At 40.0% G+C, this 22444-nt stretch overlaps 1 protein-coding gene across 1 annotated transcript in view; it reads right to left on the bottom strand.

The window, feature by feature from the left end:
- DNAH8 (dynein axonemal heavy chain 8) overlaps window positions 1-22444 on the bottom strand; it is a 330443-nt gene that overhangs the window by 69097 nt on the left and 238902 nt on the right. The window contains exons 79-83 of the mRNA XM_078446877.2: window positions 21170-21422; window positions 20859-21049; window positions 14173-14294; window positions 10750-10868; window positions 8465-8667 (exon numbers count right to left, since the gene is read on the bottom strand). Of these exons, the coding sequence (XP_078303003.2) occupies window positions 8465-8667; window positions 10750-10868; window positions 14173-14294; window positions 20859-21049; window positions 21170-21422 (888 nt within the window). The remainder of the gene's footprint in view (window positions 1-8464; window positions 8668-10749; window positions 10869-14172; window positions 14295-20858; window positions 21050-21169; window positions 21423-22444) is intronic.

Genomic DNA, 22444 nt, shown 5'->3' with positions numbered 1-22444 from the left:
TTTTGAGTTGATTTTTGTATATGGTATGATATAAAGGTCGAACTCCATTCTTTTAAAAGTAGATATCAGTTTTTCCAGCACCATTTGTTGAAAAGACTATCTTTTCCCTCATCCAACAGCTTGGAACCCTTGTTGAAAATCACTTGGGCATATATGTTAGGGGTTATTTATGGGACTGCAATTCAATTCCATGGATATATATGTCTATTGTTATGCCAGCACCATCTTGTTTGAATTACTGTATCTTTACAGTAAGTTTTGAATTCAGGAAGTATGAGACCTACAGCTTTGCTCTTCCTTGTCAAAACTGTTTTGGTCCTTCTGTGTCCTATGTATTTCTCTATGAATTTTAGGATCAGCTTGTCAATTTACACAAAAAAAGGCAGCTGGGATTTTGATGGGAGTTATGTTAAATCTGTAGATCCATTTGGAGAGTGGATCCATTTGGACATCTTACCAATATTAAGTCTTCTGACCCATGAACACAGGATGTCTTCCCATATATTTAGGTCTTCTTTAATTTTTTTCAATTATGTTTTGCACTTTTCAATGTATAAGTCTTGAAATTATTTGTTAAATTTATTCCTAAGTATTTTTTTATGATGCCATAAATGAAATTTCACGTATAATCTCATTTTTGGATGGCTCTGGCTATTGTATAGAAAATAATAAATTTTTAAAAATTGATCTTATATCCTGCAATCTTGTTGACCTTGTTTATTACCTCTAATAGTTTTTGTTTGTTTGCTTGCTTGTTTTTTTTGTGGACTTCTTAGGACTTTCTATATACAAAATCATGTAATCTGCAAATAGAAGTCATTTTACTTCTTCTTCTGGTCTGACTGCCCTGTCTACCACCTCCAATACGGTGATGAATGGAAGTGGTGAGGGTCTTGCTCCTGATCTTTGGGGGGAAAGCATTCAGCCTTTCACCATTAAATATGATGTTAGCTGTGGGTTTTTGGTAGGTGCTCTTTATTAGTTTGAACAAATTTTTATTCCATTTTATTCTCGTTTGTTTTCATCATGAAAGAGTGTTGAATTTTTTTCAATGCCCCTTCTGCACTTATTCAGATAATTATGCGGATTTTGTTCCTTATTCTATTCATATGGCATATTATATTGGTTAATTTCATATGTAATTAACCTTGCACTCTTGGGATAAATCCACCTGGCTATAGTACATAATCCTTTTTTTAGTTTTAATTTTGTTTAAGTTTGTTTATGTATTTTTGAGAGAGAGAGAGAGAGCACACCAGGAAAGGACAGAGAGAGAGGGCGAGAGAGAGAATCCCAGCAGACTTCATGCCACCAGCGTGGTGCCCGACGTAGGGCTTGAACTCACAAACCATGAGATCTTGACCTGAGCTGAAGTCAGATGCTTAACCAATGGAGACAGCCAGGCGCCCCATGCATAATCCTTTTTATAGGGTGCTGGATTTTGTTTGAAAGTAGTTTGTTGGGATTTTTGCTTCTATATTCATAAGGGATATTGGTTTTCTTTTCTTGTGGTATCTTTGTTCTGGAATTGGTAATAGTGGTCTCATAAAATGAGTTGGGAAGTGCTCCCTCCTCTTTTATTTTTTGGAAAAGTTTGTGAAGAATTGGTGTTATTTTTTAAATGTTTGGTAGAGATCACCAGTGAAGCCATCTGGCCCTGGTATTTTCTTTGTGGAAGTTTTTGGTTACTAAATCAGTATTTTCACTTCTTATAGTTCTCTTCAGGTTTTCTGTTTCTTCTTGAGTCACTTCCAGTAGTTGTCTCTTGCTAATAATTTGCCCACTTCATTTGGGCTATCTAATTTGTTGGCATAATTGTTCATAGTATTCTCTTATGATATTTTTAAATTTTTGTCAGGTCAATAGTGATGTTTCCCCCTATCATTCCTGATTTAATAAACTTAGTCTTCTCTCCCTTACTCTTGGTCAAACTGAAGATTTATCAATTATTGGTATTTTCCTTTTTCTTCTTTCCTTCCTTCCTTCCTTTCCTTTCCTTTCTTTCCTTTTTATTTATTTTTTTTATCTTTTTACTGTGAGGTAATGGCATATATTATCCATTATGGAGACTTTCCCTTTTCTTATTTAAGCTTCTATTTCTGTATAACCTTTGGGACTTACTTCCATGGTTTGTCTATTAAGTCCTGGGAATGAATTTCCTTGTACCACTCTTTATTTCCCTTGCCATCAAATGTTCACTTATCTCTTTATGACTTTGGGCAAGTTAATGATCATCAAATAATATTTTCTGATCTTTATAAAAGGATAATTTCAATTAACCTCTTTGCGTATTTCACAGTCTTGTGGAGGTGGGGTTTATGGAGTGGGGTTCAATATATTACCAACATTCTAATTTGTTTTTTTCACTCGTGGTTGTTAGTAGGTGTTTGTTGGTCTTTTCGAAGAAGATACTGTGTTGATTCTTTGTTGTTTCTGTATGCTCCGTTTCATTTCTTTCCACTGAAACATTTATTGTTTCCTTTTGCTTGCTTTGGGTTTAATTTACTCTTCTTTTCCTGGTATCTTAAGGCAGAAGTTCAAGTTATTGACTTGCAAACTTTCTTCATTTTTAACATAGGTCAATAAATATTTCATAAATTTTCTGAATGGTCTGGAACAACTAGATTGATTGACATTGGAAAAGTGACGAAGCTTTGCCCTTAAGAAGAAAAGGTCCCAAAGGGCAGGGACCAGTGAGATAAGATGCAGTACAAGACCAAATTTCTAGAAAGGGTAAAGAAAGATGCCACAACATCATAAGAGGAATTCTCAAAAGAAAGATGGATGCAGAAGGTATTGTAGGAAGTGTTGCTGCAGATAATAAAGTATAATTACACTTTGGTGTTTGGGCTTTTTGTTTGTTTGTATTTGAGAGACTTTAATAAGAATTCAACTGCTTTTCCATTTCTTTCCAAAATTAGGCTTGTGTCTTTTTCCCTTTTTTGCTTTCTTTTTTTAAAACTTCTTATATCTAGTTAAGTAGTATATGCTCATAGTGAAAGCACTATACAGAAAGGTATAGAGAAGAAAATGAAAGTCGTGAATATCCCTCCCTAGATTTTCATTCTAAACTTTTTAATATGCACAATACACAATCGCTTACCCTCATTTTAAAATTTAAAACGTCCTGAAAACTGAAAATTTTGCAGAAAATCATTTTAGTGGCAAAACTTGACCTGACTAGATATGAGGCTATTTATAGACTTTACTCCTATGTCTATGAATATTAATACTCTTATTTGCAGTATATTATATAATATATGAAATATTATCTTTCTAAAAGGTGGACTATTCTGATTTCTGAAGTATATCTGGCCCCAAGGATTTTGAATAAGGGATTGTAAGCCTAGCTATATTAAAAATTATATATATATATATATGTATGTATTATATATATACATACACTCACAGATGTTATTCTAAATCTCTACTTCTTAACAGCATATTGTGAGTATTTTACTGTCATTAAATATTATTGGAAAATTTTTTAATGGTGCCATAATATTCCATCATGTTGATGCATTCTTGTTCATTCAACCTCTAGCCTTTTCTATATGTGAGACATTTTCAATTTTTCAATATTATAAATAGCACTAGATTAAACATCTTTGTATATAAATTTTGATATGTATCTCTTGATATGTTCTTGGAAGGAATTCATACATATAGAATCGTCAAGACAAAGCACAAATATTTTAAAGATTTGTGATATATACATTAAAAAGGACTGCCAGTGTCTCCAGCTAAAATGGAAGGCTGTCATTCCCAGCCCACATGTCCATCCTCATTTGTGCTAATGGCGCTTTGACATACAGAAGTTTCAAAACTTCATCACTCCAAACTATCCGCCTTGGTTTTAGATTCTGATATTATGATTAAGAAAATCTTAGCTACCCCAATAGTACCAATACATTCTTTTTTTTTTTTTTTTCTTCTATAGCTTAATTAACCTAGAATTTACTTTGGAGTTTAAAGTAAGATAAAATTGTTACTTTTTTCTAAAGTTAACCGGCTAGCCCAACAATGTCTATTGACTAATCCATTTTTCCTCCATTGATTTGAAATGTGAATCTTATCATAGACTAAGCTTATTATAGATACTAGAGCCTAATCTGAGGCCTTTCATTTTGCTTTATTGATCTGTTTATCTACTCTGAGCTAGTTCCACACTGATTAAATTATTGCCATTTGATAAAGGTTTCCAAATCTAGTGGTGCTCATTCCCCATTATTCTTTTTCCTTTTCAAAGTTTTCTTGGTTATTCTTGTCCATTTATTGTTCTAGATGATCTAAGATCTTTCTACTATCCAATTAGAACAAGAAATACAGTTGGAATTTCAATTAGACTTTCCTTCAATTTATAGATTAATTTAGCAACTATTGACATCTTTACAATATTGAATCTTTACACTGGGAATGTGGTTTGACTCTCCATTTATTCTATCCTACTGTTATGCCTCTAAGAAAGTTTTATAGTTTTCTTCTAATAGGTATTTTAAAAATTATTCCCCAGTTTTATTTTTATTGCTATAGTGAATGGGATTTTTTACATTTTATTTTACAAGACTGTTCCATTGATTTCTTTAATATATTTATTTTGTGATCAGCCACCTTACCAAACTGTCCCATTAAATCTAATAGTTCTTCAGTTGATTCATTTGTGTTTCTAGTTAGACAATTACACTGCCTGAGAGTAATGATGATTTTTGTCCCTCCTTCCCAATAGTTATATCTTTTATTTATGATTCTTACAATACATTAGCTATATCTTCCACAATAGTGCTCAATAATAGTGGTGATAGCAGACATCTTTATCTTATTCTTGACTTTAATGTGTCTAGTTGTTTACCAGTAAGTAAAATGTTGATGTCTGAAGTTCATATTCATTATCATATTAATAAAATGTTATATGTATCAACTTCTTAAAAGTCGAATACAAATGTTTAATTTTTATAAAAAGGCTTTTCAGCACCTATCAAGGTAATAATATGATAGCCTAAGGAAGAGTCTTTTACTTATTGTTGTGATGAGATTTCTTAATACTATATCTTTCTTATACCCACCCATGCATTCCTTCTTGGTCAAGGAAAATTACTATTGTTTTGTACGTTATTTTTTTTAATGACACAATGATTTCTTTTTGTTTGCATTTCAGTTAAGATCTTTACATTTACATTGACAGGCAGCGTCAATCTGTAGTTTTCTTTCTTTTATGAAGTTATTACTATCTTGTCTGTTTCTATCAAGATAATGCTATTCCCTCAAAATAAAGAGGAAAATGTATCATCTTTTCCTATGTTCTGAAATGGAATAAAGTATGTGAAAGTTTTAGAAGATTTACTAAAAAAAACCAAGCCCAGAGCCTCTGCTCAGGTCATAACGTAAAAACTTCTAATTTTTCTCATCTTGATTATTGGTGTATTCAGGTTTTCGCCCTTTCTGAGAAAATTTTATAAATTTGTATTTTTCTACAAACTTGTCCATTTTAATGATATTTTTAATTTTATTACCATAACTATGCACTGTTCTCTTGTTATTTAAATTTTTTCATCTGTATGTGTTTTTATGCCCATTTCCTCATTCCTACTTCAGTATATTTGTGGGTTTGTATTTTACTTGTTCTCTTTCACTTGTGTTTGGATTCTATCTTCAAACCCATCCATCCTCTTTCTCCATTATCCAGGCTCTGGTAGGGTTCTCATGCTAAAGACACCTGTCTTCTCTCTTGCCCAGGCCCACAGTGTTTCTGGGCTGAATTTGTCTGCTCCAAATCTCTCACTGCAGAGTCTGACAGGCACCTGACAATATCCATAGTGAGAAGCTTTTCTTTTCTTAAAAAAATGTATTTGATTTGGTCCCATTCCTCAAGTTGCTGTCTGGTAACTGGTTAATTCATCCAATGAAGGCAGTGAAAGGGAATGAAAGAACAGACCACTACAGTGGGATTTGGAAGCCCTGAGATAAGGCCTGAATTGGGTGTGTCCCCAGCCAGCTGTATGGCCCAATCTCTAGACTTTAGTTTCCCCAGCTGTAAAATAAGGTAGTTGGATTTCAAGATTTCCAGCCTGTTCACCTTGAGTATTCTATGATTGTCTAGTATCCAGTTATCCAAATAAAATCTTTCTAGTTGAGACTAGATTACTATGTTATTCTGTACATATTATAGTTTCATTTTCACAGATATTTGGGGGATAGTAAATAGCATGAGACTTTCTAGCATTCTCAAAACTTATTCATCAAAGAGTTCTGTATAAAATTCATTGGGTCCTGGAAGACTGGTAAGTTGCCATAAATACCAGAGCAACACAGCCTACCTTTAAGGTAGTTAGTAATACTTAACCATGAATAGTTGCCATTACAAGTGGAAGCTCTTTACCTGGAGTTTCAGGATCAAAATCAAATGTACTCTGTTTTAGTATCCTAACAAAGCAAGCAACAGAAGCTTGAACAATTGTTGGAAAAACTTAAGTCATGGCAAGAAATGGAAATCACCAAATTGCCAAGCAAAGTAGTATGATAACATGTAATAACAGTAAAGGTGATAGCACAGTTCCAGCTAAATTTATTTAATGTCATGGTTATAACTTCTCCCAAAAGAAACCCTGAATTTCTTAGTTCTGTTTTAAACTCTGGTCCTAGACAACAGCATTATTTTGAGGTCATTTGAAATGGTAATTCTAGTTGGAAACATGCCCATCTTCTAGGAACAATATCCCCTTCTAAGAAATGCCCCCATTCTAGCCCCACACATGTGCTTCCTGCTATGAATCCATCACCACAGCAATATTCGTTGATTGGCCCAGAAAGGAACATGTGACCAAAGCAAAACCAATGAATTTCTTCCCTTGCTATTTGGACCTGGGGCCAAGAGAGTAAGGGGAATTTCCCTGGGAATGCTGAACTTACTAAACATATAAGCAGTGAAGCTCACAAGCCACCAGAGACCAAGAGTTCTGCCACATAGAGATTGGTGCATAGTAAGACTGGAAAAAGGAACCCACAAGCAGAGAGAAGTGGGGCATCTGGACAAAGCAACTGGACAAATATCCATAAAGGAATACATCTGAGGAAGATTTGGAAGCTACAAGGCTGCAAGAGAGGCATCACTCTTAGACCAATGAAGATGACTGGCATGTTGCCATAAATACCAGAGCAACACAGCCTACCTTTAAGGTGGTTAGTAAAACTTAACCATGAATAGTTGCCATTACAACTGGAAGCTCTTTACATTGAGTATCAGTGTTCAGACTGAAGAAAGTGACGATTAAAACATGGATCAATATAGAGTATAGAAGGGTATGGTGACAGTGAACAGAGAAAAGTCAAGATGAGAAAACAGAGAGTGACCATAGACCATGATACCCTAAGCTGATGGTTTGCAGTAATTTTTTAGTGCAGGACACATAGCATGGTGAATACTTGGAGAAGACTAAATTGATTTTATATCACATTATGTTAACTTACTAATAAACTCAATGTAAGTTTTGTTTCACAGGGTAGGTTTGGTTATGCATAATCAATCACCTTTATAATCTTTATAAAGACATAAATGAATTAACCCAATAAGGGATAGTTCCAGAGATCTGAACCTGAAAGATACCAAATGGCAATGCCAACAATATTCAGATTTCCAGACCATGAGGAGATGAACAGCCCTCCTACAAACAGCTATTCTATAAAAAGATGGCTCGATCTTCCCATACACCAGGTCCCTGTCCTTTGGTCGTGCTGACTCAGTCACTGCTCTCACCACTTATGTGTTTCTAATTCCTTGCCCTGCCTCCTCCCCCTGGAGCAACTTACCTTGTATCTCCCACTGTCCCACCTACTAAAATCTCAACTCCTTTTTAGATCCTACTCAAAATACCATCACTGTGATGCCTTCCCTTTACCCCTTGCAGCCCGAGTAGCTCTGGATCTTGTAATCAGGTGTGTCTATGCCTCAGTTCCAGCAGTTGCCACAATTACATGTTTATGTATCTGTCTTTCCCAGCTATTTTGTGTTCGTCTCCGTGCTTCTTGAATCTAGCTTGCTGCCCGTACTAAAGAGTTATTGAAAGAAACTATGAATGAATAAATCCCAAATTACTGTGTGTTATAATAATGGTTATAGTTTTTCAATTTCTGACAAAATAGATTTTTTTGTAATTTTATACAGACAGGGCAATGGTTCTGTATGTTCATTCTTCCTAGTCTGCTATCCATGTAGTATGGACATCTGCTTACTACTTAAAAAAAAAAAAAAAAAAAAATATATATATATATATATATATTTATATCATTATTATACTATATTATAATAATTATATAATTATAATATATATAATATTATATATAATTAGATATAATTATATAATTATTATATACAATATATATAATAAGAATCAGTTATGAAATTATAAGAGGCAATGTTTGAGGCAAAAATACAGAGGTTTTACTAAACTGAATAAATGTCTGATCATACCCAGCTTCAGTTTCTTGGCCAATGCATCAATTTGAATTGTGGGATCAGATCCCATGGACAGGAAACATATCAAAGGTGTCCTGGTATCACTTTCTTCCCAAGTTTTCTCCAGGTTTAGGATAACTGGTTCTGTGTACTTGTCCTCCAAAGAATCTGCAATGTACTTTCTTGCTTGAAAAACAGTACGGTCTGGGCACCAAGACCTAGAAATGAATACAAGTTATAGGAAAAAATTCAGTGTGTTCATTTTTCATTTTATTTAATTCTAAGCATCTAAAAAACATAATTAACTAGAAAAGGACAAAAAGCTAATTCCCAGATCTGCAGATCTGTGTAAGAAGGATGGGAAGGTTTCCCATCCCTGAATGAATACAAATTTAATCACGTGGTTTTGGTGCGAGGCACTAGGAAAAAATAGGCCAGAGCGGGTAAAAACATGGTCTGTTGTTAACCCAGAAGAACCCTTAGAAGCCAGTTGATCCAAATGTCTCATTTTCAGAAGACACACCAACTACACTGAAGCTTTAATTAGTTTTTTTAAAGCTTATTTTTAATGTTTATTTTTGCAAGAGAGAGCACATGCGTGAGCAGAGGTGGGGCAGAGAGAGAGGACAGGGGATCCGAAGCAGGCTCTGCACTGACAGCAGGAAGCCCAACACAGGGCTCGAACTCATGAACGATGAGATCATAACCCAAGCAGAAGTCTGATGCTCAACTGACTGAGCCACCCCGGTGCCCCTAATTAGTTATGTTTTTTTTAATCACATCAATGATTACCCCTGGTCACTGAGGCTATCTGCTTCAGGTAAGCAATTCCTTATTCAAACTAATAGGCAGGACCACATCTATTCTTTGATAAATATTTATCTTGTGCCCACCGCATCAGGCCCCACTTTAGGTGCTGGGGCTCAGCACGGACACAAGGGGAGGTGTCCTTCACCAGCTCCCAAAGACAACAGGGGCCAACCCGCTGCACACTGTGAAGCTCTGCAGTGTTCAAGGGGAGAATTAAAGTGTCAAAGTTGCCAAAAGTAGGTTGATCAGCAAGCACTTATTTAATACCATCTGTGTAGCCTGTACTGTAGTAGGTTCTATACACAGCAACACATCAAAGAAATATCATTTACTATTTGATATTTTGGATCACAGACAAGCTCTACAGATTCTTATTTACTAGTAGACTACACTACTCGTTTGGCACAGATTCACTCTTTAAAGGATGGACAAAAGATAGACACATCTATTCCTATAAAAACAAGTAGCCCTGGGGTGCCTGGGTGGCCCAGTCAGTTAAGCATCTGCCTCTTGACTTCGGCTCAGGTCATGATCTCATGGTTTGTGTGTTCAAGCCCCACATTGGGCTCCACGCTGACAGCATGGAGCCTGCTTGGGATTTTCTCTCTCCCTCTCTCTCTCTGCCCCTCCCCTGCTTGTGCTCTCTCTCTCTCTCTCAAAATAAATAAACTTAAAAAAAAAAGTAGTCCTTTCATACTCCGTACATCATGAGGTCACCACTGCTGACCATTCTGATTACTCTCAAAGAGTGGACAATATCCCCGAAACAAGTTTTTCTAAGAAATTCAAGCTCAGGTGTATATTATTAGGGAAAACAAAAGCCACTCCAAAATAATCCTACATCTTTTTGTTGCTCTTTTGGTGGCCCCATCTCCCCACCTCCACCCTCCTGCCTTGCTCACAAATCGCACACACACATACACCTTCCCATAGCCTCCTCCAGTAGCCTTCTTTGAGCTACTAGATATTTAGAAAACATGAAAAGTGAGAAGGAAAAGGAAGGAGAAAAGAAAAGAAAAGAAAAAAAAGAAAAGAAAAGGAAAGAATTTTCTTCCTTCACATCATATTTTAATAGCCAAAACAACATTTATACATTTCAATAGGCAATTCCTGTTTTTTTCCTCAAATAAAATTTAATTTCAGCTTGTAGACTAATTGCCTTGTAACTTTGTTAGGATTATTTTTTTTATCAAGTAAATTCAACAATAAGTGATTCACTCGTGGCAAATGATGAACAGAGGGAATAATAAAGGCATATTTTTCATGTGTCTTCTGCTAAAAGCACTATCACTAATACATTCCCTGCCACCACCACCATTTTATTTGCTTATCAAGGAACTAAGGAATTGCCATCCCAAACGGCAATATGGAAGCACACACGTTTCTTAGAATACCCACTGGGACATAGTGAAGTAAACTCACTGAGGTAACATCTGTAATTTGACAATCTGATGAGTGATCCTTCTAAGTCTGATAATACATATGCTCACCTGATAAGTAAAAGTTTGCGGCAGGTATCCAGTGAATCGTTATATCCATCAGGGATAATTTCCTCCTCTGGAGCATCTTTATCAAACCAGCTTTTCCATCCCTTCTCATTACGAGATATCTAAAATAAATAAGCCAATTAGCAAGCCATAGAAATATATACAATTGGAACATGTTGGAGAGGATACTGAGTAACTTTAGAGGGTCATTCTTCACAGGCAGATAATTTTTCAAGCATAACTACACAGTTTGCTTTTTTTTTTCAGAATCAGTGACTCAAATAATGTGGATATTACTATTCCCTTCAGTTTTTCCATTGCTTTTCTATATTTTTCATGGAAATTAAGACAGTGTATCAATTACACTAAATGATCAGGGAGGAAAAAAACATAGACGGGGGTTTACAAACAACCTGCCAATATTAATGACATTTGGGGCCAGATTATTTTGGGGGAGTAGTCCTGCACACTGTCAGAACGTTAGCAGCATCTCTGGCCTCTACTCAGCCTCATCCCCAACTCATGACAATGAAAAATGTCTCCAGACATTGTCAAATGCTCTCGGGGCGGTGGCGGGGCTGGGGGGTGGCACAAAGCTGCCCTTGGTTGAGGACCACTGATATAGACCATTCTGATAACCAAACCTCTAAATGTTGACCTCTACTTAAAATAGTGGTAGATGACAGACTCTAAACTTTTATTTTCTTAGTGATTCCCTGCCTTGAGACCCCAAGCCTAAGAACAGAGGTCTCTCCAAGAGCTGGTCTGAAATACGTGTTCTTTCAGAGGCATGGCAAGAAACGCCAATTTTCAGAGGCATTAAAAGGCACTCCTTGAAGCCCACGTACTGACAAAACTAATTACAAAAACTATAGATTGACGAGCCCGATGCTGCAACAAGCAGCCGGGATTATTTTGACCATGTTTGTAAGCATGTTTTAAAAGCCATGGTAAGAGCTACAAGCAAACGGCAAAAGCTAACAGAGCAGATACTGTGTGCCAGATCCAAGGATCGGACTGTTACCTGTATTACCCTCATTTCTCACTGAGGCACAGAGGGGTTAAATAACCGCCCAAAGTCCACGTCCCGCAAATAATTCATCATATAGGATATAGGCAGCACGCAAATGAACAGCAGAACAATTGCTCTGTAATGCAGTCGTTCCAACTTTGTCCCTGGGGCACTAAAAGGAGGAGGAGGATTTCTGAACTGTTTCACAACTGCCACCTTTCTCCTGAAGATTGTTGCAGTGGCTCCTTGGAGTTGACTGCTCTCAAAGAATCTGCCCTGCACATTTGGCGCCCCACCCTACTACACGGGTACCTGGGTGCTGCCCGCATTGCCCCCTGCAGCCCTCCTCCACAACTGCGGCTAGAGAGGAGGCGCGAGAAAAGAGAGGGTGTCCGTTCCAGCTTACTGACCTGGCGGGCATCTGCTAATTTTGACTCTACCCGATGGAGCTTCCAAGCAAGCCCCATCTGTGATGGGCAATGGGATATCTTCCAGCCCCTGGTTGCTCACCTCCACTTCCCATCCCTTTTCCTGGCTCTATCAACAAAACCACTTCCAGGTGCTAAACAGTTCAGCCTGAGATGCCAAAGCAGGGCAGATGCTGTTTGAGATACTTCTATTTCTCTTCCTGACATCCATTCAGCTGGGAGACTGACCCCTTCTCCTTCTGCCCTTTCTTGCCACAGAGACCCCAAATCGATGGCCACCTGATGTCAGCTCCCGTGAACTTCTGCAACTTTCCTTAGGATGACCGCTCCCTCATTTCTGGCCCGTCCAATGGTGACTGGGAGAGAAATAACTCATGATGTCAGGGAAAGAGCATGAGGTCAGAGGATAGCTTTGCCATCAGTGGCTATGAGGCCTTGGGCAAGTACTTAACCCCTTTGAATCTGTTTTCTCATCTATAAAGCGGGGCCAATAATACTTCCCTTGCATGGTTATAGCTGTTGCAAAGTACTTATTCTATAGTTAAGCAGTAGTAGCGGCCAGATTCCTCACCACAGGTAATTAAATTCTAATCAACAGAGGAAACGATAATGCCTATCCCAGTGTCAACCTAACCCGCCAGCAGAGGGTGCAATTGGTGAATGATTTATTTATTTATTTATTTATTTATTTATTTATTTATTTATTACTCCAGTGGTGCTCTGAGGTCTCCCTTACCAGTCCCGGCCAGGCTCAGACCACCTTATTTTCTCCCAGAGTTACTTGTTTGGGCTTGAGGGACTCATGTGTGGCTGTACTACAAAACAAAACTTACTGTCCATCACAGGTGGACCCAGCCATGGCTGAATAGGTAAAGAGTCTCCGTAATGTGTCAGAAATGCCACTAAACAGGCACACCTAGTGTATGCTGGGCAGGGTGTGTGTGTGTGTGTGTGTGTTTGTGTGTGTGTGTGTGTGTGTGTAGAGGGGAGGAAATCAGTGATGACAGCATGAGGTCTCTACCAACTTGCATTGCACCCATCACCCCAGTTGTCTATCACCAGCACCCCCCAAAAAGATGATTTTCAGCATCTGCCATTGGGAAACCACAGGCCTTGCATCAGTGATAGGTGGTTATGACCAGCAGACCCCAGAAATAAACACTGATCTTTATGCTGAGTTGCACTGTTATTCTCCAGTGAGAACTGAATTCGACAACTAATCCACAGTAACAAATTTACATTTTCAAATAAGAAAAGCAACAGGTGAGGGGCGCCTGGGTGGCTCAGTCGATTAAGCATCCAAATTCGGCTCAGGTCATGATCTCACAGTTCATGGGTTTGAGCCCCGCATCGGGCTTTGTGCTGACAGCTTGGAGCCTGGAGCCTGCTTTGGATGCTGTGTCTCCCTCTCTCTCTGCCCCTTCCCATTTGTACTCGGTCTCTGTCTCTCAAAAATGAATAATGTTAAAAAAATTTTTTTAAAGAAAAGAAAAGAAATGAAAAGAAAAGAAAAGAAAAGCAACAGGTGAATCAGGACATGTTCAGCATATTCACCATTTCCTTCACCATTTTATATTTTCACTGTGAAAATGATGATTTTTTTAAAAAGGTCCCATACCTCTTAATGCGCCTCAAATTCAAATGTGTACAATTTATTTAATTAGAAGCAGCAGTAAAAATGTAAAAACATCAACAGTCTACAGTAAAGGGACCACCCCCCTGTTCGGATTGTAACAACTTGAGTTAGGCAGGCTTATGAATGACCCATGCCCATCACACAGGAAGAAAAGGCAGTCACCTTCCCCTGTGACAAGGCTCCCTCTGATATTCCCCCTCCAAAATCTGCCCCAGAAAGCTTGGTGCTTTAATGCTACACTACTGCAGATAGCCTTTGGGTGAAGAAATTGTCGCCAGGAGGCCCCAATTAAAATGGCCCCGGGTACGTTTGGGTTTACAGATGTGCACTTTCATCCAGCCTTCTGTTACCTGGTTCATAATCTCTGCAAACTGTGGAAGTTTGCTCAGCTCCACAAGATTCAGCCAGGTCATATCAAGGATCCAGCGGAACGGCTTGGGAGGGCAGGCTTTCAGATCCAGAGCTGCTCCCCCTGGGGAAGGGCATCCGTAGAAATCAGGTCAGCCTGTGCTTCATTTTTAGACACTTATATTCCAAATAACAGACATGAGACAACCATATTACAGAGAAAATGGGAAAATAATCAAGACAGAAAATGTGGCTATCTTTTTGGAGTACATTTCCTCCATGTCTTAGTGTTTTCTTTTCTGATTTAAACCATCTTACAAAACACAGATGGCAACTTCTTGTCATTTCTCCCTGCACAGAATTTTTCTCAGGTGGTTGCAGTTGTTGGGGGTTTTATCGTGGTTTTTTTTTTTAACAATCAATTTAATGACATTTACAATTTTGATATCAGTGACTAGCTTGGTCTTTTTTTAAATTTTTTTAAATGTTTATTTCTTTTTGACAGAGAGAGAGAGACAGAGCATGAGTGGGGGAGGGGCAGAGAGAGAGGGAGGCACAGAATCCAAAGCAGGCTCCAGGCTCTGAGCTGTCAGCACAGAGCCTGACACGGGGCTCGAACTCACAGACCGCGAGATCATGACCTGAGCCGAAGTCGGACACTCAAACCGACTGAGCCACCCAGGCGCCCCTAGCTTGATCTTTTCATGTGTGGTTTCAAAAGTCACTTCTTAGTCCTCACTCCTCCAGAAGTTTGATACTCAATATTATTTTTTTACCAGGTCAAAAAGATGGATAGATGGAGGGCAGGAGGAATGTAAGACTTCTGTGGGTTTTTAAAGGAGTAACTCATGTTCAGATCATTTATTCATTCATTTATGTAACAAATATTTACTGAACATCCTTTATGTATCAGCATATGCCAGGCGCTGGGGATAAAGCAGAGAAACCCACACAAGACCCCTGCTTTTTAGCAGTCTGGTGGAGAGAATGAATTACACCATTGGATCCTGTTTTGAAGCCAATCACAAATCAAAAGAGCATCCTCAATGTGACAATCTTCCACCAAGACACATAATTATATTTACAATTTCAAAAAATTGCATGTCTCTAGTAACATTTTATCATAATAACGCCAGCTATGCTGTTTAATTCGGATGTATGCAAAACAGTGATTCTGAACTTTTAAATCCTATTATCCTTCAGAAGAACTCATCAAATGCCTTCCACTTCCCCTATGACCTCTGGGCAAAAGAGGGGGTAGAGGGGACAGTGGTGGTGGGGGGGCATCTGCTCTCCCACTAGCACCTTCCTGAGAAGATGAATGAGCTGAAGTATTCTGCTCCTATAAATCCCTTTGCCCCCCTCTGGGTCAGCAGCTCTGAGCTCCAAAACGCCTTTAGAATGAGTAAACCTTCCTCTGCCACCTGGGGTAAGAGAAAGCCGTCCTCTAGCACCATTTCTGCTAGTACTGAGTTTACTGCAGGAGAAGCAACTGTTAGAGAGCATCACCTGCAGACTCAAGGGACTCTGCTTCTCTATCTTAGAGACCAACACATTTTCTTCTTGGTTCTTTCCAAAAAAAAAAAAAAAAAAAAAGTTTTCAAAGACATCAGGAGAAGACATTTAGGCCACAACGAGTCTTTTCAAACATCTTGGCGTACCTCCCCTAACCCACAACAATCACAGCCCATCCTGCTCCCCAAGATATCCTGGCTCTCTGTGCCACTTGTTAGCTGCATAAACACAGAGACAAAGAACTCAATTTCTCTCCGATCCCCTCTTCTGTCAAACGGGTGTAATGATATAGAATCCACCAGATTGGTCGCTGTGAAGATTAAGTAAATTAATGTATGTAGAAAGCTTAGAAGAGTCTTGGCCCATAGTAAGAGCAACATTAGTTGTTAACATAGTAAACATTAATTCTCTGTTTTGGAAGGCTTGGAAAGCTCGGGTCCAATCCAACCTGGAAGGCAAGAGCAGAGACTCCCTAAGGTGTCTTTGTGTCCGTGGTTTGTGACAAAAGAAAGAAGGGATCTTTCTAAAATAACCAGGCGGGGAAAATAGTTATATCAATTACTCTGTAACAAAGGATTGTCCCTGGCATCTATTTCATTTTTCAAAGTACTCTGACATTCTCAGTTGAAGAAGAAAGTCAAAGGCACCTCTCAAATACTGCAGAAAACAAGTAGGAATTGACACAAAGGGACAGTCATTCCTGGGGAATCAAATATTTCTGCTACAATAAATAAGTCTTCTTTCCCTCTTAAGTATGGAGTTAAAAATTATATATATATATACATATATATATATAAGATCTAAGGGCTCTATTTGTTAACTCTAAAGAATATTGAAAACAAAATCATATATCATTTTTATGAAAATAATTTGGTTAAAATGTAAGACAGCTCAAAAATGATACAAACTTTATAATAAACCAATTTTGTCTTTAAAAAAAAAAAACTCTTTTACTGCTGAGCTGATTGTACTTCTGTCAACCAAACTGTCATACAATCCAAATTAATCTTTTTAAAGCACTGCTCTGCTCATGCTACTTTCCTGCTCGTAAAACATTCGAAGGCTCCCTATTGCCAACTAAATTAAATCCGAACTCTTCTCACTGGCTCTCCTGGCCCTGTGCAATCAGGCTCTCCCTGACTCTCCAGTTTTATGAAATGGGGTCGTAGATGTGCTCTCACCACAGCCCAGATGTGCAGCCTTTTTAAATTTTTCAGTCACCACTCTAACCCTCCTGACAAATCCCCTCCTCACTGTGTCTTTCAGTCTCCTCTGATTTACACCTTTTCTGCGAAAAATCCAGTCTCCTTCATAGCTCTGGTTTGGCTGGGTGGGTGAGGGGAGAGACTGGTGGGTTGGGATTGTATCTTGATGGGGAGGGTGCCTCAGATCCGCATGCTGCCCTCCTTCTCTGTCACAGGCTGAGGTCCCTGCAGTGCATCCTCTGAGCTATGACAAATCCTGCCTGACCTATGGGGACATTGGGCTGCTATCCACAGAGACTGGTCCTTTGTGTCCAGTTACAAAGCTCACCTGCCCTGCAGCTTCTTGGCCTGAACCCCAGGCCTTTGCTGCACACCAGCCCTCTCAAGAGTCCATGCCCATCCGTGCCCACGCTCCTGCTTGCCAAACATCAGGCGCATCCATCTAGCCACTCCCCTCCACCAAAGCTGCCATGCACCTGCGAAGTGGGATGTGGCTCTGGGCAGAATACAGGGGCGTCTCCTGTCTGGATGTTTCTTGAGCACCCTTCTGTACCCACCCAAGGTTCTGCCTCAGGAACCTGGGAAGAGGTAAGGATCTTGGCACCTGACTTCCTTCTACCTCTGATTCCTTCATCCTTCCCACAACCCATTATGGCCCAACATGCCAGGTTTCCTTCTTCTGTCTAAATCCTATCTGTCTCCTTCTCAGGGGCCATGTTGACAGATGGGATTGGGGAAGGAAAGCCAGCTCACCAACAAGGAAAGATCCAAAGTACACCTCCCTTCTCACTTGTATTCCACAGTTAGAAGGCCTTCCTACATTTGGGGCCCATTTTGCTCCTGCTGCTGCCTGGATTCCTACATGCTTCAATGTCCCTCCTCCCCATGGCCCAGTGTCCCAGACACTGAGGATGTGGCCCCAAGTCCAAGTGAGAGAGCTTCAAGGTGACTGAAATGAGGCAGAAGAAGCTTCTAGGTTTGGTGAATTTAGGTTCACTTTATTTAAACGTCCCAGAGACCTCAAACCTGTATGCCTGGACCCTCTGTACCGCCTGCCCCACCTCTCCTGGGTGGTACTTATCACTTCCCCTCGGGGCCCCTCGGGGCCCCTCAGCCTCTTGCACATGGAGGTAGTGGGTGATGGTCTTTGAGCTCACATAGCTGGTCAGTGGCAAAGCCCGGCTCATTTCTCTGCTTCTTGGTCCAGCCCCCACCTTACTGTACCACGCTGCCTTATACCTACACTTTAAGACATCAGCTTCTCCAGGTGCATTAGACCTGAGAAAAATACGAACCCAGTGACACAGTTCAGCTTCCTTTGAACTACAGGAAATAAAAATTCAAGGAAGAAATTTCAGAGAGTATGCAAAATTGTTCGCAAGGTTTCTACAACCATCATCTACCCTGACTCTGAGGAAGAAATTAACTAAAGTAGGGAAAGAACATGATGGAGTAATAAGAAGTAATCACTTACTGCCTGTTTGTTACAAATAGGATGTTGAGGATAGAAGCGTGTCGCATCCTACCACCTCGTAGTATGAATTTAGAAATAGTCGACGTTTTTTGTTTTGTTCTGTTTTGTTTTGTTTTGTTTTGTTTTTCCTACATGATCACTTTCGTTCTCATGGCTTTGGCTGTTATTTCTATGCCTATCTTAACAACTGTCTGACTTCTTCTAAACTGTCTGGCCTATCCTTTCTAACTGTCTGCTGGATATTGCAAATTCAACACGTGTGTGTAGTCACCAGAGCTGTGCAAAAACACTCAGCTTCCCCTTCCTCCACGCACACAGGGGAAGGGCACGTCCCTGCTCTCTTTGAAGTTAGTTGCGGCTGTGTGTCTTGCTTTGGCTAATGAAAGATGAGCCTTTAAGTGACATGTGTCGCTTGTGGAGTAACTTTTAAAAGCCAGCACACAATTTGTCTTATCCTGCTCCTCTGCCATAGTAATTATAGAAGCAATTCCTGGGTGACCATGACAGGCATGTTGGAAAGAAAACAAATGAGAATATATCTTTGTTGTGTCAAGCCAAGGAAAGTTTGGGTTTGGGATTGTTTTTATGTCCACAAAACCTGGCCTATTCTGAAAGAAACTAGGTCCCCAAATCACATTCATTACTCTTCCACTCTGACACCTCTCAAACTAACCCCTCTTTCAATCAACCAGACCAAATCTTTACATAGACAAGAAATCTTAGACTCATTTCTGACCCCTCTCTTGGCTCTTACATCTGGCCCACTGCCATTTTACTTCCATGATCTCTCATGTGTGCTTCTGCCTTTATATTCCCATTGTCTTGGGGCGCCTGGGTGGCTCAGTCGGTTAAGCATCCTACTTCCGCTCAGGTCATGATCTCGCAGTTCGTGAGTTCGAGCCCTGCGTCGGGCTCTGTGCTGACAGCTCAGAACCTGGAGCCTGTTTCAGATTCTGTGTCTCCCTCTCTCTCTACCCCTCCCCCACTCACACTCTGTCTCTAAACAAACAAACAAACAAACAAACAAACAAACATTATATTCCCATTGTCTTTACCCTGGGCTGACCATGTAGTACCTGTGGCTGGGAAGAGTATAATAAACTCCCTTGAACCTCTTTTCTCTAATCCCATACATGCCTACTGGAGTCATCTTCTTAAAAGATGATAAGAGGTTCCTGAGGGACCACATCACCACCTTACACAACTCCTTGTTTCTCACCAGATCAAGAAAATCCTTCCTCTAGCAATCAAGGCTCACCATTTACACGCCCCACTCATTCATTCCTTTTCTTGTGCTGTTCTGTTTCAGCGTGGAATGGATCTTTCACTTCTACCTATCCTTCAGAGTCCTTTTTAAATGCCACTTTCTTCTTTTTGTGGGGAGAAGGGCAGACAGAAAATGATTTATTAAACTTTATACAAAGAGAAAAAAAACATAAGAAATAGAATGGTACATTTTTTCCCATGTATCAACTAATCTGAAAAATTCATGGCTTAACCTGCAACAGTATATTTTCCAAAGAGTTCTTACTGACCTCACCAACCATATGTCTCTCCTTTCTTTTAGACCTAACACTTTGTTTTTAGCTCTCTCTTTTTTTCAGAGTTTATTTTTATTTATTTTGAGAGAGAGAGAGAGAGCGAGCAAGCAGTGGAGGAGCAGAGAGAGAGGGAGACAGAATCCCAAGCAGGCTCCGCTCTATCAGCACACAGCCTGATGTGGGGCCCAAACTCACGAACCATGAGATCATGACCCGAGCCGAAGTCAAGAGTCAGATGCTTAACCGAGTGAGCCACTCAGGTGTGCCTTAGCTTTCTGCTAACATTTAGGTTATTCTGCCTTGTTTGGCAAAAAAAAAAAAAAAATTAATTATCTATATTCCCCTTATGAGACTGTTATTTCTTTTGAAGCAATGTCTGATTTATCCTTCTATCCCAACACTAGCATGGTGGATTTGCATAGGATATGCTCAATAAACACTTGTTTAACTGAACTGAATGAAAACAGCATTCTTTTATCTTCTTAATGATACTTTTAGCATGGAGATAGGTGACGAATAGGATTAACTTCCAATATGAAGTGCAAGTGTGCCTTTTTCACAATCTTAGAAATCACTATATCCCTTGCTCAAGTAATTGGTCTCTTGCAATCGAAAGTTCAACACCTGCCTTACTTTTTCTTCCCTTTGGCATTCGGGTTTCCTAATCACGAGCAGCAAGGATCAAACTTAAGGTAATTATACAACAAGCAACAACAACAACAACAACAACAACAACAATCACAGAGTTCACACACACCTGAAATAAATCATCTTGAGTAACCAGAGCAAAATGAATGGAAATCAGAAAAGACAAAAGAGGTGTCAATAAAGAACTTCGCTTTCATGGGAACGTAATATCCCCACTGTGCTGTAAAAATGGGTCTACAGCACATCAAAGAGCGTAGCAGAAGCAGTCTCCTCTACATACCGCATCCATATTCCAAGCCCTTCACCTTTAATGAGAGCCTGAAACTCTCTGTGTTTCACTGTTCCTCTCTGAAGATCGATCTTCAAGGTCATCAGGAGTACAAAGAGGAATTTGTGGTTTTCGTACAGGCCTCTGACAGAGTATGTAAAAACCTCGTACGTCAGATACTCAATGATATTCGTAATCCTCTTTTGAGGTAGTGGAGACTTCTCAGATCTGCAATGCATTTGAAAAGTCAAAGAAGTAAAAAGCCACTCCTAAGACAGTAGGAACACAAACAGAAATTTTAAGTGACCCTGCGTGGGGGAAGGGAGGGAATTTTAAGTTACTCCCCACCTGGCCATGGACTGGTCAAATAACTTCAAGAACTGGGCCAGCGAGGTCTGGTACATGATGTTGACCATGCTCATCTCTGTGATGAGAAAGTAGAGGATGCTCCCACGGGTGGCTGCAGGCCGGAACTCCTCCTGAGCCGTGTTAATTTTGATCTCCGTTTCTGCAGCCACGTGCAGCTTTTCACTTACTTCAGATGCTGTCTGCTTGGTGGTTCGGAGGACACCGATGAGAGATTCGTCGTCTACCAAGGAACCTAAAAGCCAAACAGGGAAGGTAGAAGGCAAGATGGGGGAAGCCACAAAGGAGATGCGTCACTTCCGAAATCGCCCTGTCCATTTCCAAGTCTCCGTCTTCAAAGCCCGCAAGGGAGAAGGGCAGATGTTAACATACCAAAAGGCTTCCAGCCCAACTGTCCTCTGATGCCTAAATCCGTCTAAACATTCCTGGGGACGGGTTGTCCCCCATGCTGCCTGAACACCTGCAAAAGGGGATTCACAAGGCAGCCCCCATGACTGGCCTGCGAGTGTCTGAAGACCAAAATCAGGCTCCATGTACCCCCAGCGGTTTCAGCCGTGCCTTATGTGACACAGCTTTCCCCTCCATTATCACCTCCATGGTCCCCCTCAAAGTGTCATGAGCTCATCCACCCAGTTTGAGTTATGGTGGGAGCCCATCCCATGTTCCACGCCAGTTTGCAGTGGAATGGTACCCTCTTTAGTCCAGCTTTAGTAGGTCAGTCCTTGCCGCTGAGAACTCTGGTCCCTCCATGTCTCCAACAAGAGGAAACTGGGGGATAGTGGAAGTGTCCCGCCAGGAACAAAAATCCTCATTTTATTTTTAGTTTCACCTTTCATGATCATTTTTAATAGAAACACCCATGTCTCTGTGACAATAAATCCAACTTTAAGATACGGAAAGATACTTGGGACATGCTGAGCTAAAAGGTCACGATATTTGCAAACAGCGTGCTCTGGCCTGACCCTAGACCTCTGGATGGCAGGAGAATGCTTCAGGAAGGTGTGAGTTACTCCGATGGGCATTCTGGGTCTACCACGAAAGTCCAAATTGCAATCAACCTTGCAGGGATGACACCTTGATCCAGCATATCCTTGGCTGGAGCTGGGCAAGAGCCCGCTGCTCTCCCTGCTGATATTAGAACACCCAAGGGTAGCCACATGGCTGGGAGAAGTCACTGGACCAGAGGACAGATAAGTTCACGAACACAAGCAGTGCAATCAAGGCAGATAGAAGGTCTTTTCCATGAGGTCCCTGTAA

Source organism: Panthera onca, chromosome B2 (genome assembly GCF_046562875.1).
Source record: "Panthera onca isolate mPanOnc1 chromosome B2, mPanOnc1 haplotype 2, whole genome shotgun sequence".
Lineage (NCBI taxonomy): Eukaryota > Metazoa > Chordata > Mammalia > Carnivora > Felidae > Panthera > Panthera onca.
The sequence above is the reverse complement of the archived record's forward strand: the minus strand, read 5'-3'. Positions and strand labels throughout refer to the sequence as shown.